Genomic DNA, 22045 nt, shown 5'->3' with positions numbered 1-22045 from the left:
AAATATTAAAGGGCATGGGAAATGTTTAGTGTTATTACAGTTTACAGTATTTTAATAATCTTTTTAATGTACAATTCTGTATTAGTTTACGCTCTATGCTCTACGCTACATGTATATGTTCTACCATCTACATTCCACTCTCTACGTTCTACTGGCTACTCTCTTCAATCTACGCTCTACACTCTACCCTCTACCCTCTAAGTCCATCTACGCACTACATTCTACCAGCTACTCTCTTTGATCTACGCTCTCGCTCTGCGATCTACCATCTACCCTCTAAGCCCATCTATGCTCTACTCTCTACATCCTACCAGCTGTACTCTCTCCGATCTACGCTCTACGCTCTACGCTCTACGCTCTACGATCTACCCTCTAAGCCCATCTACGCTGTACTCTCTACGTCCTACCAGCTACTCTCTTCAATCTACGCTCTACGCTCTATGATCTACCCTCTAAGCCCATCTGCTTGGAAGGTTATTGGAATATTTTGATTATTTTTTTAATTTTTTAATTTTTTAACGAAGACTAGTGAGCAGCAGAAACAAAGACTTCTTGTAGTTGTAAGCTTTTTTCATTTATTTCCAATGCGCTTAGTCTCTAACTGAGACTTCTTGATGGAATGGTTTAAGCGTACCTAAGTTTAACTTCCCATGGAAGTGAATAACTGCTGAAACATGCTGTAAATGGATGTTGCAAAAAGACTCCTTAATGCACATGTTATTGCATGTTGTTCTATTTTGGGAGCCATACGATTAGTGCTAATCGTATGACCCCCAATATATATAAAAAAGGTTAAAAAAAAAAACATTAAAACATTAAAAAAAGACATATTTTTTGTTTGGAATGGTCCCAAAGAAATCCTATTAGAGTTTCTTAGTTGTCTCTATAGCAAGAATGATCGTGTCAAACTTATGTACTATGTTATTGACGAAAGTAGTATTTCATTTCTCGATTTATTTCTTTACAACGATGCTAATTTTAGCTCTCTGCAGTTTTCTATTTATCAAAAGCCACTAAAATAAGTATCTGTACATTCCCTTTGAGTCGTTTTATCCCGTGAGCAACAAGAAGGCCTTTATTAGAGGCAAGCTTATGTGCCATACCAGAAATAGCTCCACATTTAAAGCCTTTAGTGAAACGTGAGAAATTCTGGAAGCACCTTGGGCTTCACGGTTACCCAGTTGGGTTTTTACTTCCTTTATTCGGGGAGGTTAAATACAGTAACTAAATGGCTTTCGCTGAAATGTAAATTGTGCAGTGGTAGAATGGTAGGTAGTCTTTAAGTCTACATTTAACTGTAGTCATGCTAACTGATGTTAAGGACATTTTGTTACAGTGTACTTGAAGTGTGAAAACTTAGGTCATGTGACTTTGAACGCCTAGTGGATGTTTTGCAACCAAGGGGAGATGTTGTTTGCTAGTTTTTAGGGTCGTAATTCGTCATAGAGATTGCTGTTCATTTCAAGTTTGAATTAATGGTTTAACTGAGAACCACTAACATCAAGCTGGTTATCCACAGACTTTAACCAGATTTAGATTGTATTGTCAGTTGTAAATCTACTACTACTTTAGCACATCTGTGTAAATAGTATGTTTTTGGGGGGCCATACAATTAGCGCTAATCGTAGGCCCCCAAAATAGGACAACATGCAATAACATAGGCATTTCTTGTAACGTCCATTTACAGCATGTTTCAGCAGTTATTCACTTCCATGGGAAGTAAACTTAGGTACGCTTATGTGCTATATATGCTGTTCAATGTTAGTTGTAATCATTCCCTGAAGAAGTCTCAGACAGAGATGAAATGCATCGGAAATGAACGAAAAGGCTTACAACTACAAGAAGTCTTCCTTTCTGCTGCTCACTAGTCTTCGTTAAAAAATTAAAAAATTAAAAAAAATTAAAATATTCCAATAACCTTCCAAGCAGATGGGCTTAGAGGGTAGATTGTAGAACGTAGAGCGTAGATCGAAGAGAGTAGCTGGTAGGATGTAGAGAGTAGAGCGTAGATGGGCTTAGAGGGTAGATGGTAGATGGTAGATGGTAGAGCATAGAGTGTAGATCGAAGAGAGTAGCTGGTAGAACGTAGTGCATAGATGGACTTAGAGAGTAGATGGTAGAGCATAGAGCGTAGAGCATAGATTGAAGAGAGTAGCTGGTAGAATGTAGAGAGGGGAATGTAGATGGTAGAACATACAGCGTAAAGCATAGAGCGTAGAGGGAAAACTCAATACAGAATTGTACATTAAAAAGACTATTAAAATACTGTAAACTGTAATAACACTTTAATAACACTCTAATATACATTGTATAATTATGAGATAATAAAGAAAGCCACTGAATAAATTACAATTACAAAAATTACAGCATCGCAGATGATTGAGAAACTCACACTCGCAACCCAATAATATCACTCTACTGGTTGTTTAAGCCTCTAGGCTAGTGTAGAGAGTAGTAAAAAATTCTTGAACTGATAAACTCGTAAATACGTAGAGCGTAGATTGTGGAACATGGAGTGTAAGAGCTTTAAGAGCATGGTGCGTTGACCGTAGATGGAAGAACATATAGCGTAGAGCATAGTCAGGGTAAACTCAATACAGAATTGTAAATTGAAAACAATTATTAAAACATTGCAATCCGTAATAACACTCAACATTCCCTAAGTGATATAATATTTGCTACAATAACTATACGCCACTACACCTCTATGGTGCACACATATCTGAGACAAATGGAGCTTAAACATTCAAAATACTACTGTAGAGTTGAAGAGCTCTACGAAAATTTCTACGCCTAATCGAACTTCATGAAATGGGCTGGGTGTAATTGATTCACATCAGTTTGGATGATAGCAGCAGCAGTTGAAAAGTGGTTGAATAGTATTGTTTTTCAGAGCACTTTTCTTGAAAATGTGTCGTATCTCTATCAATACATTATTGCTTCTGTTAGGGTAGGATACTGGTATCTGTAAGTACTATGATATGCCTCTAATAAGCCATGATCTATACACCCATCCACTTTGTGATCTAATGTGTGGTGATGACCAACAAATGATGCAAACAATCCTTTAAAGTCAACGTGATGTGAAGTTTGCTGAACAAGTAGAAAATAACCTAACATATGGTCTAGCAGAAATGTAAAGAAATGAACTTAAAGAATACTGGTAGTTAGCCATTGGTATGTAACTCTTGTGACAGAAAAAGGGCAAGGAGATGAGAAGATCAAAAAGTAATCAATCTGTCCCTTAGTTTCAGTTGAAAGGGCAGTGTTAGTCTCAAATTGCACTCATCTGTGATGATTGCTTACTGATTAGAAATTGTAATTATCCTAAACAAAACAATGGAGTTCAATTCAATATTCAAATTCATTTCTCTTCCCCACCTCACCTTAACTTTCTAATCGTATCTATAACAAAATTCTTGATCGTGATTGGTTCTCTGCTCACCTATTTGTCATGTAGTTGATGTGCAATCACATGGGTGACCAATTACAGGTCTCCAATTTGAACTTTTTGTGATTGGATGTCCACATGATTCACACATCAATTATGTGTGCTTTAATGGCTTCCTTCGCAATGTTTCCTACAGTTTTCAAAACTTATGAAAAGCGCTACTGATGTTTTCACTCAAAAGAAGCTCTCAAAAGACATTTTTAATTCTGAAATTTGTCATAGTTGCGATTAATTAGTAATTGGACCTCATGTTGTACAATGTAGGGAGTAATTGAGCTCGTAATTTCAAATCGACCTTGTGCTTCACACATATCTGATTTGGAAAATTACTTGCATAATTAATCCCTGAATTGTGCTCCACTTGATCCAATTAAAGGATGTTAGAAGCCTGGTATGTAAAACAGTATAATCTGGTAACTTTTATCTTGTAGCCAGATGAAGTTGCTGGACTATGGTTTAATTGCTGTTGCAGAGGAACTTCAACAGATTGTCTTTACTGCTTTGAATGGTGCTGAGTCTAATAGTAATTCCCTTCAACTTGAAGATACATGCATTGCAACTCTAGACAAACATGTCAAAAAAGTCTTAAATGGCATAGACCAAAAAGAGGCATTGCAAAAATCAGTGGCTAAAAATGTCACAAACTGTAGGCACCGGATAATCAAAGAATTCATGCGGAGCCACATGGTTAACAAGAGACGGTATTGTCCTGGCTGTAAAGCACCATCTCGAGATGTTAGGAGTGAATATAACAGCCGTGTGTTTTTGAAGGCATTGTCAGCTCGTGAGGCTAATAAATGGGTGAAGACACAGGCAATCAATGAACATTTAAAAAAACATTCAGCTCCTGCAGCAAATGGCACAGAGGATAGTGTTGGTGCTGATGATAGACTTCAGAGTCAGGGTGAGAATTATTATAAACCAGTGTCTAGCATGTTAAATAAATGTAAGGAAATCACCAGCTATAGGAGATGTTTGTGTAGAAGGCCAAGGGTACCTATCTTCTCTTGATGTTTCTTTATAATGCCCTTTTTAACTATTACTGACATATATTTGTTATCTTTCTAATTGAAACTTTTTTTAGTGTAAAACCAAATTATTTTAAACTGCAACATTCACTAGTATATACATGTATCTGCGAAATGTAGACATCTGCAGTACAGGAATAGTACTGTCATGTTTTTTGGTATTATGACAAGGCTCAAAAAAGTGCCATCCCATTGTCCTGGACAAGTAGATTTTCCTTCTGGGCAAGTAACTTTTCATTCTCACTTGCCCGATGGGCAAGAGATCAAGCAAGTCATCGGCCTACTAAATCATTAAAAGAGCAAACTAAGACTTGTGCAGGTCACGCAAAATTTGAGAGCTACTTGTGCCAAGAGCAAGCTGGAATTCAAGTTTTTTTCAAGCCCTGTCTGAGCCTGGTAGTTTTGACAGTAAGTTACCCATGTTACTGTTTCATTCAGGTGGATTTGAGGTAACCTCTACAGTGCTTGTAACATGTTTACAGGCAGATCTTATTGTTAGGGCATTTGGTGGAAGGCTCTAAAGTGTTTGTGTTGTGTGAAGTTTCTACATGTAGTCAAAGCAAGCAAAATTTTGTTTGTGAAGAAAAATAGTGGTTACATGTAGTTTGCAAGAGACTAATCCTTTATAACATTTTTTAGAGAATGGAACATCAAGCTCTAGAGACACTGCTGACATTCTGGCAACAAAAAGTGATGAAGAAGTGAAGAAACTCATGGTACAAGTGTTTTTGACTCCAATTGAAGTCCAAAAGCATATTTTTAAAGTCTGGGAAAGATATGGTGACTTTCTAAACATTCTTTTCGGAGCTTATCCGTCTCCAACTGCAAAAAGGAGGTGCTGTTCAGCAGACATGTTCTTTTTAGAAGTCTTTCCAGTTCCTCCTTCAAAATTTAGACCAGTAAGTAATTTCTTTTTAGTTAGTTAAAATGATATTTAATCAATAGTTCAGTATTTGTCAGTACTACAGCTGAAAATGAATAAAATGACTTGTGTAAGTGTGTATATGGTACAATTGTACAATGATGCACAATTGAGTGCTAAAATAACCAGCACAGTGGCATTTACCGTAGCATGCAAAGAAAGTTGTGTCTAATAGCCTGAGGCTTGTTTTGTAGTTTGGTTGTGGATTCTAACTGTATTCTATACCCAATGGGCAAGTGAATTGGGGAATTCAAATTACAGTAATGTTCTTATTGCATAAGAGATAAAGTCCTTGTTGTAATTGCAACTTTTAATCAATTAAGACATGTTAAATTGAAATGTTTTTTTTTTGGCAAGAGAAGCCCTAGCCAAACGATCGCAACATTTCAATGCAACATATCGCAACATTGTTGGGCACAACATGTTGTGTGTGTTTGGCCACCCTGTTGTGACCTATTAGAACCTGTTGGGTGTTGTTGGCTCAAGTTCGAAAACAGTCAAATTATTCATGCAACACTCATGGATATTGTGATTTGCATGATGCTGTACTCATTTGGTCAGGTTTGTGCAACAGTGTTGTGCCAGGGCATGCGCACTAGTTTGATTTGCAAGACCTAACGTGTCACAACACATCATAACAGGATGGCCAAATGTGCGCAACATGTTGCGCCCAACAATGCTGCGATATGTTGTGATATATTGCATCAAAATATTGCAATCGTTTGCCCAGGGCTTGCAGATACCAGGCTAACAATGTTGCGATCATTTAGCCGGGGCTTAAGAGAGTTTATGCCCTATATAGGCGTTATTACAAACTAAGGGAATCCTTCTAAGGCTTTTTAAGGTGGCTCAAAACAGTTTCCAACACTTTATGTCACAAAAATGATAACAATGTGTTTACCAATGATTGGGCAGTTTTTTGATACCATGATTGTGGCATCAAGTGATGAAGAGTGGTTATAACGACCCATCAAAATCTAAGTGCTGGAAACTGTTTTGAGCCACCTCAAGGTGTGGCATCCAGTTCTTCTGCAGATAATGTTACCACGTGCATTGATTGGATGTTTTTGTGGAAGGTCATTTAGATGCACGTAAAGATGCTTGAGATGTGCATGTGAGTAAAATTTGTGTCACTGAATTGGCTACTTCCCAACCCACCTGGTATTTCTGAAGCCAGCAGTGATCTAAAATAACTTTAGGGATAAGCAGATATTTATTATTATGTGCATTTCCATGGATTAACTGTTATCATATTCCCGATCAACTTTTAATTTAAGAAATTTTTGAAATGTAGCTGTCAAGTTTTGGGGATAGGCAGTTTGAGAATCCACAGACAGGAAACCTGAACAAGATCATGAAAGACTGTGTGCTTGTTAGGAGCTGTCTCCAGGATCTGAACAAACCTGCAGCTGAAGGCCAAGACACACAGCCAACAAAGAGGAAGAAATTATTTGTATGTTAAATTACTTCTTTTCTATCAGACCTCTCAAAATGTACCAGCAGAAGATAATATTTCGATTCCTAAAGTTGGTTATTTAGTCTACTTAGTTCACTCTTATTCCATTTCTCAAGCCATCTACACGTACAGAACAAGGAGACATAGCCCTTGTTGCTTATATTCCAGTTATGCTACCATTGCTGCAAAACATTTTGAGAGGGCTGAGTACTTATTTTTGTGTAGCATAAGTATTTGCTTGGAGATGCTATCCTTAGTGAGTGTTTTTTAGAGATGATTGAGGATGGGCAAGATCCTTAAGTCCTCTAAAGATCCTTGAATTTGTTTTTAGAAAATACCAAAATGGATTGCCATTTCACTGTCAGTGACGCAAAAATGAGCACGATCTTATTACTTTTAAAATGAGCATGCATGATTGTTTTAGTTTAATGTTGGATGACATTCAGCTTATTTGTAGCTGTATATGGTTCAAAATAGATTTTAATTCAAATTGATTTCAAATTAGTTTGCTTTGTATCTTAGCATCATATCACAGTGTAGTATATCCGGAACAAATGAAACTGAAAATAGTTTGAAATCACTTTGACCTTAAATTCAGTTCAAAGTACATCATGCATCATGACTTTGTTTTCAGGAAAGGCAGTTTTAAGAGGCACCCTCTGTAAATTTCAACTATGGTCATTTGGACCAGAAAAAATCAAATACCTCAAACTTTCTCAGATGAATGGTCTAGATAAGTGATTCACAAAAATAGAACTTTCAGTTCGATTCGATTCATATTTTAGCGCTGGGGCCACCATCTTGGTTTTGCCCCTCTGAGAAGGCTTTCAGTGGCCATTTTAGGGCACATTTTTAACAATTTGCCATACAAAGAAAATGATATAAATCCGGGTGAAAACCCTTTATTCGAGACAAGCAAATGTTTCTTGTTATGTTGAGAGGCTGTTTTGGCAATATGATCATCATCTGATTTTTTTACAGAATTTTAAATTTCTTCCCTTTCGGACTACTCATGAAGTGCCATAAAAAAAGGCGAAATTTAAAGGAAAATATCGCCAAAAGTACATCACTTGAGATCCCAAAACTGCCCTCCACTTAAAGAGCAATGTCTCACCTGTAAAAATATGCAACAAAATTTTGGGGCAGTTAAAACTGTAAAATGTTAGAAGAAGAAGTTTAAGCTGTGCTTTTGTCAACAAAGACCGCCGCCCTAATTAGCATAATAACGTGAAAATAACGATGCACAGAGAAAATAATGATATATTCCACTTACCTCGTGACATGTCAACAACTGGATGTTCCACGATACCTCATGTTATATTATCAGTAGGTTTCAGCCACATTTTCGGTGATTAGTGTACGAAATCACTCTGAGACATCACAACGGTTAAGCAGATTTCAACTTTCCAAAGCCCTCTTCATAACATCTATCAATATTATTTGTCTTTCGCCTCATAAGCCGCTGTTTACAAGAAGTTTAACAGTTTGCTGAGATCCTAACTGACCCAGACGTCTGTTAGCAGCCTTTAAAATCCTCCTATTAATCAAGTATTCTGATCAAGAACTCGTTTAAGCTCAGTTCTGTTTTGATCTGTTGTGCACCCGCCATTATTCCACAGATTGTGTTACATTTGACAAGTGCACATTCCAACAGGCAGGGGTAGGGTGGGTAGGAAGTGAAAATGTAACCGACCTTAAAGCCATTTTACACATTTCTTTGGCTAAACTAGTAACTGGCTTTCCCAGAATGATTTGAACATGAGCTTCTGCTTGGAAATTTGAGGAATTTTCTAAGTTATTTTTTGCAGGGTAGGTTGGTGGTGGGGGGATGTGCATTGTATTAAGAAGAAGAAGTAAAGTAACTGATAGACAGTATCAGGTCAAAAGATTATGATCTGTATATAATCTCATGATCAGCTTTATCAGTTCATCGCTGAGGCCCTATTACGGGTTTTCAGGATACTGGATATTTGGATAAAAAGTTAAGAGGATACACGAAATTTAGGGGAAAATTAATGGGGTAGATCATGTTTAGATTAGATAAAACAGGACATTATTTGAGTAGGAAATTGTTTAGCTGGATTTAACAGGATACAAGATATTTAGGACAAAAACTAATAGGTTAGGATAAGGGATACACCGACACTCCCCACCCCCCACCCCCCCTCTCACTATGGGGCTGCAACAGTGGTCTGCTATTTAGGATAAAATAAAAGTATGCCAACTGCTATAATCATTTATTCCAGACTCTTAGTACTTATATCACGGTGGAATATGAAAGTTTTGTATGAGATTTTAGTGGTTTTGAGGTTAGGTAATGCAGCTCCTTGTTAGTAATTTCGAAACCCACACTTGTTACCGTGAATAGATTGATAAAGACGGGGCTAGAGAAATGAACAGAGAATTAAATGAGTCCCGAATTCTATACCGTTTAACACGAATTTCTCGCATTACAACATAAACCATGACATAAAAACCACTTTTGATATGTTTAAATAACAAAATCGTCGCAACAGCGCTTTTAGCATCCCTGGACGGCACTCCTTTGTCAAAACACAGTCTACACTGATAGCTTTTCCTCACAGCCAAAAACTAATGACTTGTTGAATGGGCTTGCCACTTCCATTTCATAACACAAAATGTAGCTGTTATCACCCCTTTTTCAAAAGTTAAATGAGTTTTTTCATCCTTTCGAAAACTTTGTCGGTGTCCGTTACATTTTTTCTGTTTTTTCCCAAGTAAGTTAAACATTGACGTCTCGCAGTTGTTTTGCGCACCCATTATGCCATCTACAGTTGGATTTCAGTTTGATTTGTTTTTTACAGATACAATAAAAGCTAGTTTTTCAGCTGGAAAGCCGTTCACAGTTAGTGCTTAGCGATATGCTGCTTTTCTGGTAATCCTGGTTTTAGTACAGGCTCGTAATTTTAGTGCGAAATTTGTTTCAGCCACAATAGGATTCTTTTTTAAGTCGTGCGCTTGGTAGGGTAGTCAATTACGTCAATTCCAACCCAAGCGTGCACCTGGCGTTTAAACCATGCCTTACGTGATGCACAGACCGTGTGCCCACAAAAAAGAAGGCACTGTCCTTAACTGCTCTTCAGTAATTTTCTGAACATTTCCTTTTCTGATGCAAAAGTGTAACAGCTAAGAAAAAGTAAGGAGTTTCAATAAAACACCGCTTACCATTATTTCCTGTGTACTATTCATCAGTCTGTTGCCTTTCGCAAAATTTGATGGCACTTCCAGCAGCGAAAGACACAAGTGTCCCGCTTTATCTGATCTAAACATGCTCTACCCCATTAATTTTCCCCCTAAATTTCTTGTATGCTATTAATTTTTTACCCAAATATCCAGTATCCTGAAAACCCCTAATAGGGCCTCAGTGATGAACTGATAAAGCTGATCAAGAGATTATATACAGATAATCTTTTGACCTGATACTGTCTATCGGTTACTTTACTTCTTCTTTTTTATTAATACAATGCACGTCCCTCCCCCCTCCCCCCCCCCACCCACTCCCAACCTACCCTGCAAAAAATAACCTAGAAAATTCCTCAAATTTCCAAGCAGAAGCTCATGTTCAAATCATTCTGGGAAAGCCAGTTACTAGTTTAGCCAAAGAAATGTGTAAAATGGCTTTAAGGTCGGTTACGTTTTCACTTCCTACCCACCCTACCCCTGCCCGTTGGAATGTGCACTTGTCAAATGTTATGCAATCTGTGGAATAATGGCGGGTGCACAACAGATCAAAACAGAACTGAGCTTAAACGAGTTCTTGATCAGAATACTTGATTAATAGGAGGATTTTAAAGGCTGCTAACAGACGTCTGGGTCAGTTAGGATCTCAGCAAACTGTTAAACTTCTTGTAAACGGCGGCTTATGAGGCAAAAGACAAATAATATTGATAGATGTTATGAAGAGTCTGGGCTTCAGAGAGTTGAAATCTGCTTAACCGTTGTGATGTCTCAGAGTGATTTCGTACACTAATCACCGAAAATGTGGCTGAAACCTACTGATAATATAACATGAGGTATTGTGGAACATCCAGTTGTCGACATGTCGCGAGGTAAGTGGAATATATCATTATTTTCTCTGTGCATCGTTATTTTCACGTTATTATGCTAATTAGGGCGGCGGTCTTTGTTGACAAAAGTACAGCTTAAACTTCTTCTTCTAACATTTTACAGTTTTAACTGCCCCAAAATTTTATTGCATATTTTTACAGGTGAGACATTGCTCTTTAAGTGGAGGGCAGTTTTGGGATCTCAAGTGATGTACTTTTGGCGATATTTTCCTTTAAATTTCGCCTTTTTATGGCACTTCATGAGTAGTCCAAAAGGGAAGAAATTTAAAATTCTGTGAAAAAATCAGATGATGATCATATTGCCAAAACAGCCTCTCAACATAACAAGAAACATTTGCTTGTCTCGAATAAAGGGTTTTCATCCGGATTTATATCGTTTTCTTTGTATGGCAAATTGTTAAAAATGTGCCCTAAAATGGCCACTGAAAGCCTTCTCAGAGGGGCAAAACCAAGATGGTGGCCCCAGCGCTAAAATATGAATCGAATCGAACTGAAAGTTCTATTTTTGTGAATCACTTATCTAGACCACACATCTGAGAAAGTTTGAGGAATTTGATTTTTTCTGGTCCAAATGACCATAGTTGAAATTTACAGAGGGTGCCTCTTAAGCTCTTCTTGAAATCAAACTTTGTTTGTAAACTTTGTGTTCATTATTACATTTATTTAATATTATATATTTGTGTCATTGTCTTCAAGGGTAAGAATGCTCCAGCCACAGTATCTGGTAAGACTGCTAAAGAAAGACTTCACAATGCATGGCTCAAATTACAAACAGATGTCAACTGCTATATTGACAGTGATTTGGATAAAATATCAACTGCCAAGTTTGCAGGAATCAGACAAGTAAGCTTGCTTCTAATACACTACAACTGTATGTACATATAACATTAGCCCCATTATACTTCCAGGACATAAAATAATCACGCTGTGCAAGTGAGCCTGCTTGAGTTTTTTGATCATAAGATTCAAAAAGTTGTGCAGGCTGTTTCATTGTTGACCCCAAATGTTCATGTTTATCTTCTTGGCCAAAACCAACATTGAGATTACATAGCTTGACCACCATGTATTGGTTTAAGGTGGCCGAACACAGTTTTCGTGCGCGCTTTTGCTGATGCAATTGAGAGCGTGCACAAGGATTGCAAAGAGCGATCATTTTATTTACTCAACACCCGCACTATCTGTGCTATTTTTTTTCTCTATTATTGAACGCAGTGTATTGATGGCTTTAGTCTTTTATTACAAAGATATGTTAGAAAAGGTAACGACGCAAAGAAACCAGCAATTCTCAGCTTTCTCTTTTTTACCGAAAGAACCCAGTTAAATGCAGCACATGCGCAGTTGCTCGAAAAATTGAGACCGATTGCTTTTGCAGAAACTTGCGGATTTCTGATGATTCAGTCATTAGAATTTCAAGAAATTTGGCAAAAAAATCGTACAGAAACCACGTGAATGATCTATTGCAAAAAATCTGAATTTTGACATAGGGAATTTTTAATAATACAGAACATGCAGTGAAAACGATTTACGGCGAATTACGAAAATCGCCTATGTCAAATTTTATTAGAACAGTGTTGACAGAAGGGATTTAATGTCAATTCATAGTAGGCAAAAGATGAAAAAAATCTAACGACTTGATTTTTTTTAAATAAGCAAAAACCATTTTTTAAACCTTGTTTTTAACCAGCCCCATTGCCATGGCAACAGCACACACCTTAGCCAAAATGCGAGAATAAACTTTTCTGTGGTTAACCTTGACTCTTGTAAAAAACGAGCGCCAAAGCATAAATAGCTTAAAAGTAATGGTGAATTAAGCATAAGCTCTTGAAAACTGTGTTCGGCCACCTTAAAAGACTTCACCTTACACTTTCATGACAGTCAATTTGAATAATGCTGTATATAGAGTGAGAATAAAGCAGTTCATTTTGTTGACGTTGATTCCCTACAAGTACAGGGGTTTCAGTACATTTTTCAGCAGGTGTGCATTAGGGTGTGACAACCAGGCAGAACAAATACAAGGCCTGAAGGTCCTTGCCAAGCTAGGGGGTCCTGGGTATGCCCCCCCCCCCCCCCCCCCAGAAAATTTGAAATCAAAAACTTGCAGAGAAGCATTTTCCTGCAATTTGGAGCATAAAAATGGAGAAATCAGTTTTCATAATCTTTTACTGATTACATAAAAAGTTGGTATCACAAGAATTTATATTCAGTATTCCTTAATTACCAGCTTTGACAGGTTTCTAGCAGAAACAAATTTGCAAGAGGTTTTTAATTCTCTGCTTTTTTTAAATAACCATGAAAAAATAAATGCGCCATTAGCAAACCACGAAAGCAGAGTTCTGCATGCATCTATACCGTAAAGAGACTTTCTACATGAGGTGTGGGATGGCTTCTTTTCATCGTTTTAAAAGTGAATTTAAAGCATAAAATAAAGCTTTTCAATGTCCAGGAGAATGAAACTGAGCATGTTATTATTTTTAATTAAGTACAGACAGGTTATATATTTTTGCCTGCTGTTTGTTGAATAATGTAACTCAAACCAGTGGGAAAGAAATTGGTCATGTGCTAGGCAACCAGTGAAAACAGCAAACTGATTGAGTTGAATATCTATAACTTCGTTGCTTTCTGGGGCCAGTCAGACCAGGCTGAGAAATGATTGTATACATGTACTTCCTTCACACTTTATATACAAAGAGCCAGAAACAGAAAAAAAGAAAAGAACATTCCCAGGTATATTGTATTTTCAAAACTGTTTTGTTGCAAATTTATAACGATGAACCGTGAACTGTCTAATTTTTTAACTGGTGGTAATTGAATTTCACAGTCAATTTCAGACCTTTTCCCCTTGTGGGGAAATGTGGAAGTACATTTAAGTACATCAACATGAAGATTCAAATCAAAATAGCCTCTTTTGTTGAAGTTTCCTTTATATAAAAGGGAGTAATTCACTTGTCCTTAGCAAAATTATCCACCAAAAAAACTTTTTACTCCCCACTTCACAATGCTTTTTTTACACATAAAATAAATATTAAACTGTTTCAATATGTTATGACTTAAAGTTTATTTCACATGAAACTCCACCTACCTCTGGACCTTTTTCTCCAGCAGAGCAGAAAAATATTGAGTTATTTGGCGTGTAATTTTGACACATTTCACGTGGGCTTTCATGCATGTAACATGTTCTGCAATGCATCATTGAGCAAATTTACAGGCGAATTTGCTTCGCAATTTGAAGATACAAGGGAGATAACATGTACTATAACTGACAAAATCAAGTTTTCTTTGCCTCCGGGACTAGCATGTACTAGCAATACTATTTAAATTATCTATGAAGCAGCTGGACAAAACTCCCTTCACAGCAGGTCAATTTGCCCGGTGCCTGGCCCTTAATGAAACCCCTGCGAGTAGAACAAAGGAGGTTAATGATATCATGTGTTATCATGATTATACCTCATACAGAGCTTGTATGATATAGCTCAAATGTACTCATGCATTCTGTTATTGATTATGTTTCAATGAAGTACAGTCAATAGACTTTGGACAAATATTATTAATGAAATTATAAAATAAATATTGACTGCATGCAGTCCCTTGAATAAGTCCCTTGCCACCTTTATTATTTAACAAACTTTAAAATGTCATGAAAAATCACCAATTTATACATATAAGTACAGTCAAGCCTCCTCCAATGGACAATCAAGAATATGGTTGGATCTATATTACAGACAATCCACTTGGTCCCAAAGAGCCTAGAATTCATGCAATCTTTACCTCACCACCAGAAATTGCCCGCTGTACTATGTCCCTTTGATATCCATATTGAAGTAGTTTGACTGTACTTGCTAACTTCAAAAATCACAAACAAGAAGTTTCAGTCAAGAATACCAACATCATTATGAAAATGCAAGAAAAGGCAAACTTACAGTGACGACTCTCAAACTGTGAATGCTTGTCTTGATACTTTTTAAGTTCATTTTTGTTAGGTATTATCATGAGTATTTTGCGTGTTCACACAGTAAAAATGCTAGTCTTTTTTACATTATACATGTGAAGAGCCTCCACTCTATTGTCCCCCAAAAACTGTACAAAAAAGAAGTGTCAAGGGTTCCAGTGTCCTTACTGAAGAAGGGAAGACCAAATTGCTACATTTAGTAATTTGCCAGACAAGACATTTAATATAAATGAAAAATAGGGCAGGAAATGTTTTAGTCAGGAGGTGGAAAGGACACCTTAAGAGAATAAGTTAAATAGAGTAATTTTAACATTAGATAACAACAACAATGTTAAAGTAGGTTTCAAACCTTTAATGTTTTACATGCTCACTTTCCACGGCCCAAGGACAAACCCTCTACGTCAAGAGGTGTGGTTTACAAAATCGGTTGCCGTGTCTTTGATTTCTTCTATTATGGACAGACAGATAGAGCCTTGTCAACAAGATTGAAAGAACACAAGAGGGTGGTTCAAGTTGGAGACAGAAACTCCAACTGTGCACAACACGCCAATCAGTTTGGCCATGACATAAACTTTAATCTCATGACTGTTGTGGACAAGGCTTGTGATTACGCTTGTAGTTAAGTTAGTCAGTTTTTATTTAAAGGTTTTAATGATTCCTAGTTTTACTTTCATTTTTACAGCTTAGCTATTTTATTTGTTAGTAATTTTTTATCACTGATGTAAATTTTTAATGTAAATTTTATTTTTAATAACATTTTTTACTGTAAAGCGCCATGAGCCCTGGATATGGCGCTATACAAATCTATTATTATTATTATTATTATTATTATTATTATTATTATTATTATTATTATTATTATTATTATTATTATTATTATTACCATAAGAGACCTTTTCTTGAGGCCTGGTATTCTCAGAGAGACCAAATTGGGGCAACAAATATATTGACATACCAAATATTTACAAGTCACTTGCATGATTTGTTATGTTGCACAGCATTCATTCATTACATTTTGTTGCCATGGCATGCGCAGAACTGTGAACCATTAGATAGCCAGTAATTTCAGCTGGCTTTTTCAACGGATGAAGACCGAATCGAAGTTGTTTGGTCGAAAAACATCTTTGACTAAGTTACTGTAGACGTTGTTTTGACGTTTTAGAAGAGTCAGTGCTAAACAAAACTTTGAAGGTACACTACTGATGTCCATCCTGGACTGCAATTTTAGCATTTTTAGTGTAACAGTGATTTGTACATTGTGACCTAGTCATATGTTAATATAGAATTACGTGTAACATATTCCTGCATTTGCTACCCTTAGAAAACTAATACAAGAATTCTAATAATCTGAATTCTATCGACACACTCTATTTTAAATTGGACATACATGTACATGTGGTTAAAAAAAAATAAATGCATACATGTACTGTACTATGTATGATATGCTAAATTTGTTGTATTATGCAAAAGCAACATGAAGGGGTGTGGGGCGGGGGCAAAAACTAGCATGTGACATGTGAAAAGGCATATGTGATGCAAAAATTTAAGAAAGAAAAACATTCTTAATGGTACAATGTAGTTAATAGTATAGCTGATGGGTGTATTTTCAAATTTGTGCCTGAAGCAGGATCAAAACAGTCCTCTGCCTACCTTCCAACATGTGTTACAAGTAGCTGAATGCCATTTATGAACTATAATACTAGCATTTGAATAACTTCTGTTCTAGATACTTGAGAAAAAAGAAGGCTTATTCAGAAAACACATGATGGGCAAAAGAGTGGACTATGCTTGCAGATCTGTAATTTCACCTGATCCATATCTGAGTGTAGATGAGATTGGAGTCCCAGAGGTATTTTGGTGTGCTAATATTTACTTCTATCATAATGGGACAAACTATAAATTTAATGTGATTTTGCATTTTGCATTGTTATGTGGCTAAATATCATTTAGGCAGGGTTAAACTCGAGCTAATGCAGCCAGCTAGTGTGCCCATCCAGCTAATATCATTTAGGCAAGTTAAATATGAGCTTATGCAGCCAGCGGTTTCCCCGTTTGGGAGTATGTGACCTGTGGGGCGGCCTTCAGGGGTTTTGCAGGGGTTTATGGTTCATTGCATAATTGTAGTGTATTCTGCTGATTGTTGCGGATCAGTTGCACTGCTTTGCTCACGAATCATTGCAGATTCTTGCACCCTCTCCTCCCTCCCATTTTGTTCTTGGTCAGAGTAAGTATTCTTCAGGCAAGTAGTTTCCACTGAATTTCTTTCAGTGTGACGGTGCTGGTTAGCGGACACTCATTGGGTGGATCCTGCTTTCCAGGGTTGCCATGGATACCTCCTAGCAGCTTATGGCTTTGGCACCCCGCTAACCTTTAAGGCACCAGTTCCCAAGCTCATCTATTTGCGATGAGTTTAAATCATGGATAACACATTTTTAAGGCACAGAACACATGGCAGTTTTTCCTCAATCATATACATACCTATGGTACTTGCATGTACATATGCGACAAAGTACATTTGATTCCTTTTCAAATGTATCCCGTTGTGTTCTTGTATGTGGTAGGTTTTTGCACTGAAGTTGACTTACCCACAACCTGTTACTCACTGGAATGTCAAGGAACTAAGACAGGCTGTGATCAATGGACCTCTTCACCATCCTGGGTGAGAACAATACCTACTTTAATATTTTATGTCCATAAAATGTTTTTATTACAACTGTGTTTCATGTAGTTATTATTCAGCATCAGATACCACGGTCTGTTACCTTGACTTATTGTGCAATTCTGGTCAGAGGAGAATTTGGAGTATTACTTTAAACACAAAAAAACTGTATATGACCACATCTCCATACACCTAGAAGAGAGTTGAAAATACAATATGCAACAGAGTATTTTGGATGAACTTCAAGGTTTGTGGAGTAATTATTGTGTTCAAACACTGTTTGGAATGTTTGATATATCTTCTCAGCTGAAACTAAACCTATTGCAAAAATGGAGAAATGTAATATAGTTGACCCTTCCAAAGGTGACCGCCCAAAATGTCAAGCCTGGGTGGTCGCTTACGGGAGGTGGTCACTTACGAGAGCATAGACCATGCATATTGGGTCATAATTTTGCCTCATTAGCATATGGTACATGTAACTGCAGAGACTTACTCTATGTTTTATGTTTTATTCATGTGAAAAGTCAATTTTGAAAAAAAAAAATCTGGTACTTCCCATTGAGAAATTGCCATCTCTTGTAGTACCGAGGAATGTGATAATGTTGTAACACCTTATTATTCAATTTACGCTTTATTATCTGTCAAGTGGTCGCTTACAGGAGGTTAAAAACAAGAGAACATTTCTAACTTTTAGTTCTAAAAGTGGTCACAGTCGCTTAAGAGAGGTGGTTGCTTACAAGAGGTTTAAGATATACATGTAGTGACTTGACTTTTAATAAATTTGGAAAACTGGTCGCTGTGGAGAGGTGGTTGCTTATGAGAGGTGGTCACAACCAGAGAATCAAAACTATGTGTTAATTAAGATCACATATCCAAACACCATCATGGTTACATATGGTTGCCTTTGTTTAAATTTGATGAGTAAGAATGAGTTTGGGATAGTTTCTGAAACTCAAACTGGTTGAGTTTCCAAAGTGTTCACATAAAAATTACCTAGAGCAGGGCAGGAAACTTGGGCCATCCGGATATCCAGGACAGGTAACTTTTCCGTTCACATGATTCACAAGGAAAAAAATGATCCCAGTTGTTCGAATGGACGACCAAGCTGTAAAAGTCTGACTTAAAAAAAATTACATCCTGCTCTCTTTGGATATACAGTAAATCATTCTTTCCATATTTGATAACTTAAGTGCGCTAAAAAGTAGGGTGCTTGTCAGTTGCTTGTCAGAGCTTTTTTTGTTCAAGCGTGTCCATGATGTCCTTGTCTCAGTCAACAGGTATTAACTTTTTAATTGTAAAAAGAGGTCAGCACCTGGAACACCTGACGGTACTGACAGTGATGTTTGTTCCAAAAAGAAGAAGACTGAAGATAATGAGAAAATGTGTGAAACGAAGCGCATCAGAAAGTTTCAACCAGCTTGACTTAAAGAGTTTAATTGAGTTGTTTATGAAGAAGAAACAAACAAAATACACTTCTCCACTTGTCATGAGTATGCAGAATTACCTGACAAAAGCAGCCCTATGTGTGGAGATGGAGTTCAAGGATTCAGAAGAGAAGCTTTAACAGCCCAATCATTGTTGTTGGTGTATTTGGACAAATAATTTTGTGCATTGCACTTGTCTGAAGGGACAAATGAATTAAAAGGAAAGTTTCTTGCGCTGTAGACCTGATGGTAAATTTATAGTTAGCCAACATTGGAATTATTTTCATTAACTTGCAAAGAACGGAAGGATACTATGTTCTGCAACAAACATGAGCCTCTTCCAGCTATTCAGTTAGTTGGGACCCAGTGTAATTAATGGTTTTTGAAAAAATTTGGGAGAAGTGCAGTGTGGGAAGCTGAGAAAGGTGTAAGTATTTTTAATGAAAGGTCCTTCTGCCCACTTTACAGACCTCCTACAGGGACCTGTAACATGACTGCCAATATTTTCATCATCATCATCATCATCATCTATCCTTCTGGGCATCATCAAGACTCCTTCATCTTTGTCGATCCTTGGCAAGCCATGCGGCATGCTCTCACTTGAGGTTTAGGGCCTGAAGTTCTGGCTGTGCAGTCCTCCTCCAGGTGGATTTAGGATGGCTTCTCTTCCTTTTACCCTCTGGTGCCCAATTCTGAGAGCAACTTTTGAGATGTTAGTGATATCTCTGTGGAGCACATGATCAATACAACACCATCTTCACCTTACAAAAACAATTCCCATGTCCTCATGTTCTGTCAGTTTGAAGAACTCATTGTTGGAGATCTTTCTTGGCCAAAAGATACACAAGATTTTACGTAAACAGGAAGTGTGAAAGGTTCTTCAGATCATGCACAGTCATTCCCCAACATTGTAATCCATAGCGTAGTACAGACAGTACACAAGCTTGTTAGATCTTCATCTTCCTGCTTTTGCTGTACTTTCTGCTCCTCCACACAGGTCAAAATTTTGTCAAGGCCCCTCTAGCTTTACTAATCCTTGGGGAATTGAGCTAGGGCAAAAAATAGCCAAAGAATGCATAGCAAGAGCAGAGGATGAGACATGCAGATGGAGGAGGGTGGTTCAAAGAAATGTATGTTTCTAAAGCTAAACATGTCAGCTTTTGCTATCTCGGGAATTTACATGTATAGACCACCAGTCCCCTTATTGTTATTTTGCCTATTAACCTCTGCTACTGATATCATAAGATAGGAATAAGATAAGGCCCCCACCTCAACATAAAACCCATCAATGTGTAAAGTCAATAATGGGCAATTTAAACCGAGGGCAGCACCCATAATACAACCTACACAACAATAATTATGCTTCAACATCCAGGTGGACTATTGCTGGTGTTGTACTGTTTCTCCATCAAGACAATGACAGGCAATTTGTAGGTTCTGCCTGAAAATGTTTTCCATCCAAGCTGTTGTATTTATTGTAATGCAAATGAGGAAAGCTAGCCATGAAAAGGGCTTCTCTTTGCTTTAGTTACTGGACTGCATTCACCATGAGAGTTGGGGGAAAGCTTGTTGATGATTATGTCAAAAACAATCTTTCTATGAATACATAGGTAAAGTTAGGTAATCTACAAGGTTATCAATTCAACTAGCATTTGATTCTTCATTCAACAGGGCTACTCTGGTGGAACATGAAGATGGCAAACGAACCCTACTGAGTAAAACTGATCCTAATCAACGAGAAGCTATTGCTAAACGTCTGTTGACACCATCAACTGAAATAAGAGCCTCTGTTAGTCCTTGCAAAAAGGTAATGGCAAATGTGTTGATTAAACCCACGTGTCAAAATTGAACTGTAATAGAGTGGTTTTCAATTGAGTGTTCTGAAACCAAAATCAAAGTAGTCACTCTAGCCCATCACAAAGGCCACAGACAAGTTATTAAAAGATCAAAATTCAAACCAAATGTGTAAAGCCAATGCGAAGTGCAGAAAAATGTGTGTAAGCAAGATGCATTTATTGCCTTTGGTTTTACATCTAACAGGTTGGCGCAAGCTTTTTTTTTCAACTAGTTATGAAGTATTAATAATAGAAATCCAAGTAAAATGTGAATTATGATCAACACTCAATACATTGAAAACAGAAGTTCTAACCAAAAAGGTATGAAAATATGGACCAATAGCCTTTACTTCACAATGTAACAGAGGAACAAAGGTAGGTCCCAATGTTTTTTGAACTCTAGAAATCCCCTGTAATTCTTGTGAGGAGGAAAACAGAGAGACAGATTGAGAAGGTATTATTTCTGTATGTTACTAATGTATTATTTTGTTTCTTATCTCCCAACAGGTCTATAGACACCTGAAGAATGGTGATGTACTGTTGCTTAACAGACAGCCAACGTTACATAGACCAAGTATGATGGCCCATAAGGTAATTACCAAATAGAGTGACCAGTTGCTTTCATGCGTATGAAGTCAATAAAATCCCCTGATCTTAAAAGCTGTTATTTTTACAAACTGTATATCATCTAATAGAGTATTTGCTGCCACTTGGCATCTTAAGGCTGGTTTTTACCAGCGATATAAGTACAAATGTAAACATAACGAAAAGCTGAATGAGGACAGTAATAATTATTATATCTTGACTCAACACACTCATTCCTATCTTGCCCTCCTGATCATTGCAGAATAAGCATAAAAGTCCCAGGGGGGGACACTCTACAAAGTTTTATATGGAGGCGGGGTGGCTCTGCCCAGAGGCCATACCATTTTGACAGAAAAGGTCCCCTTTTCATGTACCTTATATTGATAAGGGTACTCCTTTCACACACCTACTTATGAACATTAACCATCACCAGATACAGCTACATGAAGTATAAGGTGTCTGTTGAAATATTTTAATGAAAGGCCCTTTTAAAAACCTAAATGGGAGATTTCCCTACTCTTTCATATACCTAAACTTGTGAAATCCCTACCTTTTACATACCTGTAGCCTGTAGCCATTGTAGGGGTTACCCTCCTCCCCGGGAAAAAAAAAGTCTGTTTGTTCTTGGTCTTAACTTATGCTTACATTGCA

At 37.2% G+C, this 22045-nt stretch overlaps 1 protein-coding gene across 2 annotated transcripts in view; it reads left to right on the top strand.

Moving 5' to 3' along the window:
• Positions 1–22045, top strand: part of LOC110046684 (DNA-directed RNA polymerase I subunit RPA1-like) — a 75392-nt gene that overhangs the window by 8482 nt on the left and 44865 nt on the right. For both annotated transcript variants that reach the window (XM_089286642.1, XM_089286641.1), the window contains exons 2-9: positions 3883–4355; positions 5119–5378; positions 6696–6854; positions 11642–11788; positions 16618–16740; positions 17453–17550; positions 20646–20781; positions 21317–21400. In XM_089286642.1, the coding sequence (XP_089142768.1) occupies positions 3883–4355; positions 5119–5378; positions 6696–6854; positions 11642–11788; positions 16618–16740; positions 17453–17550; positions 20646–20781; positions 21317–21400 (1480 nt within the window). The remainder of the gene's footprint in view (positions 1–3882; positions 4356–5118; positions 5379–6695; positions 6855–11641; positions 11789–16617; positions 16741–17452; positions 17551–20645; positions 20782–21316; positions 21401–22045) is intronic.

Source organism: Orbicella faveolata, unplaced genomic scaffold, assembly GCF_042242905.1.
Source record: "Orbicella faveolata isolate gen_17 unplaced genomic scaffold, um_ofav_v1 contig_14, whole genome shotgun sequence".
Classification (NCBI taxonomy): Eukaryota; Metazoa; Cnidaria; class Anthozoa; order Scleractinia; family Merulinidae; genus Orbicella; species Orbicella faveolata.
This window is presented reverse-complemented; position numbering and strand designations above follow the sequence as displayed.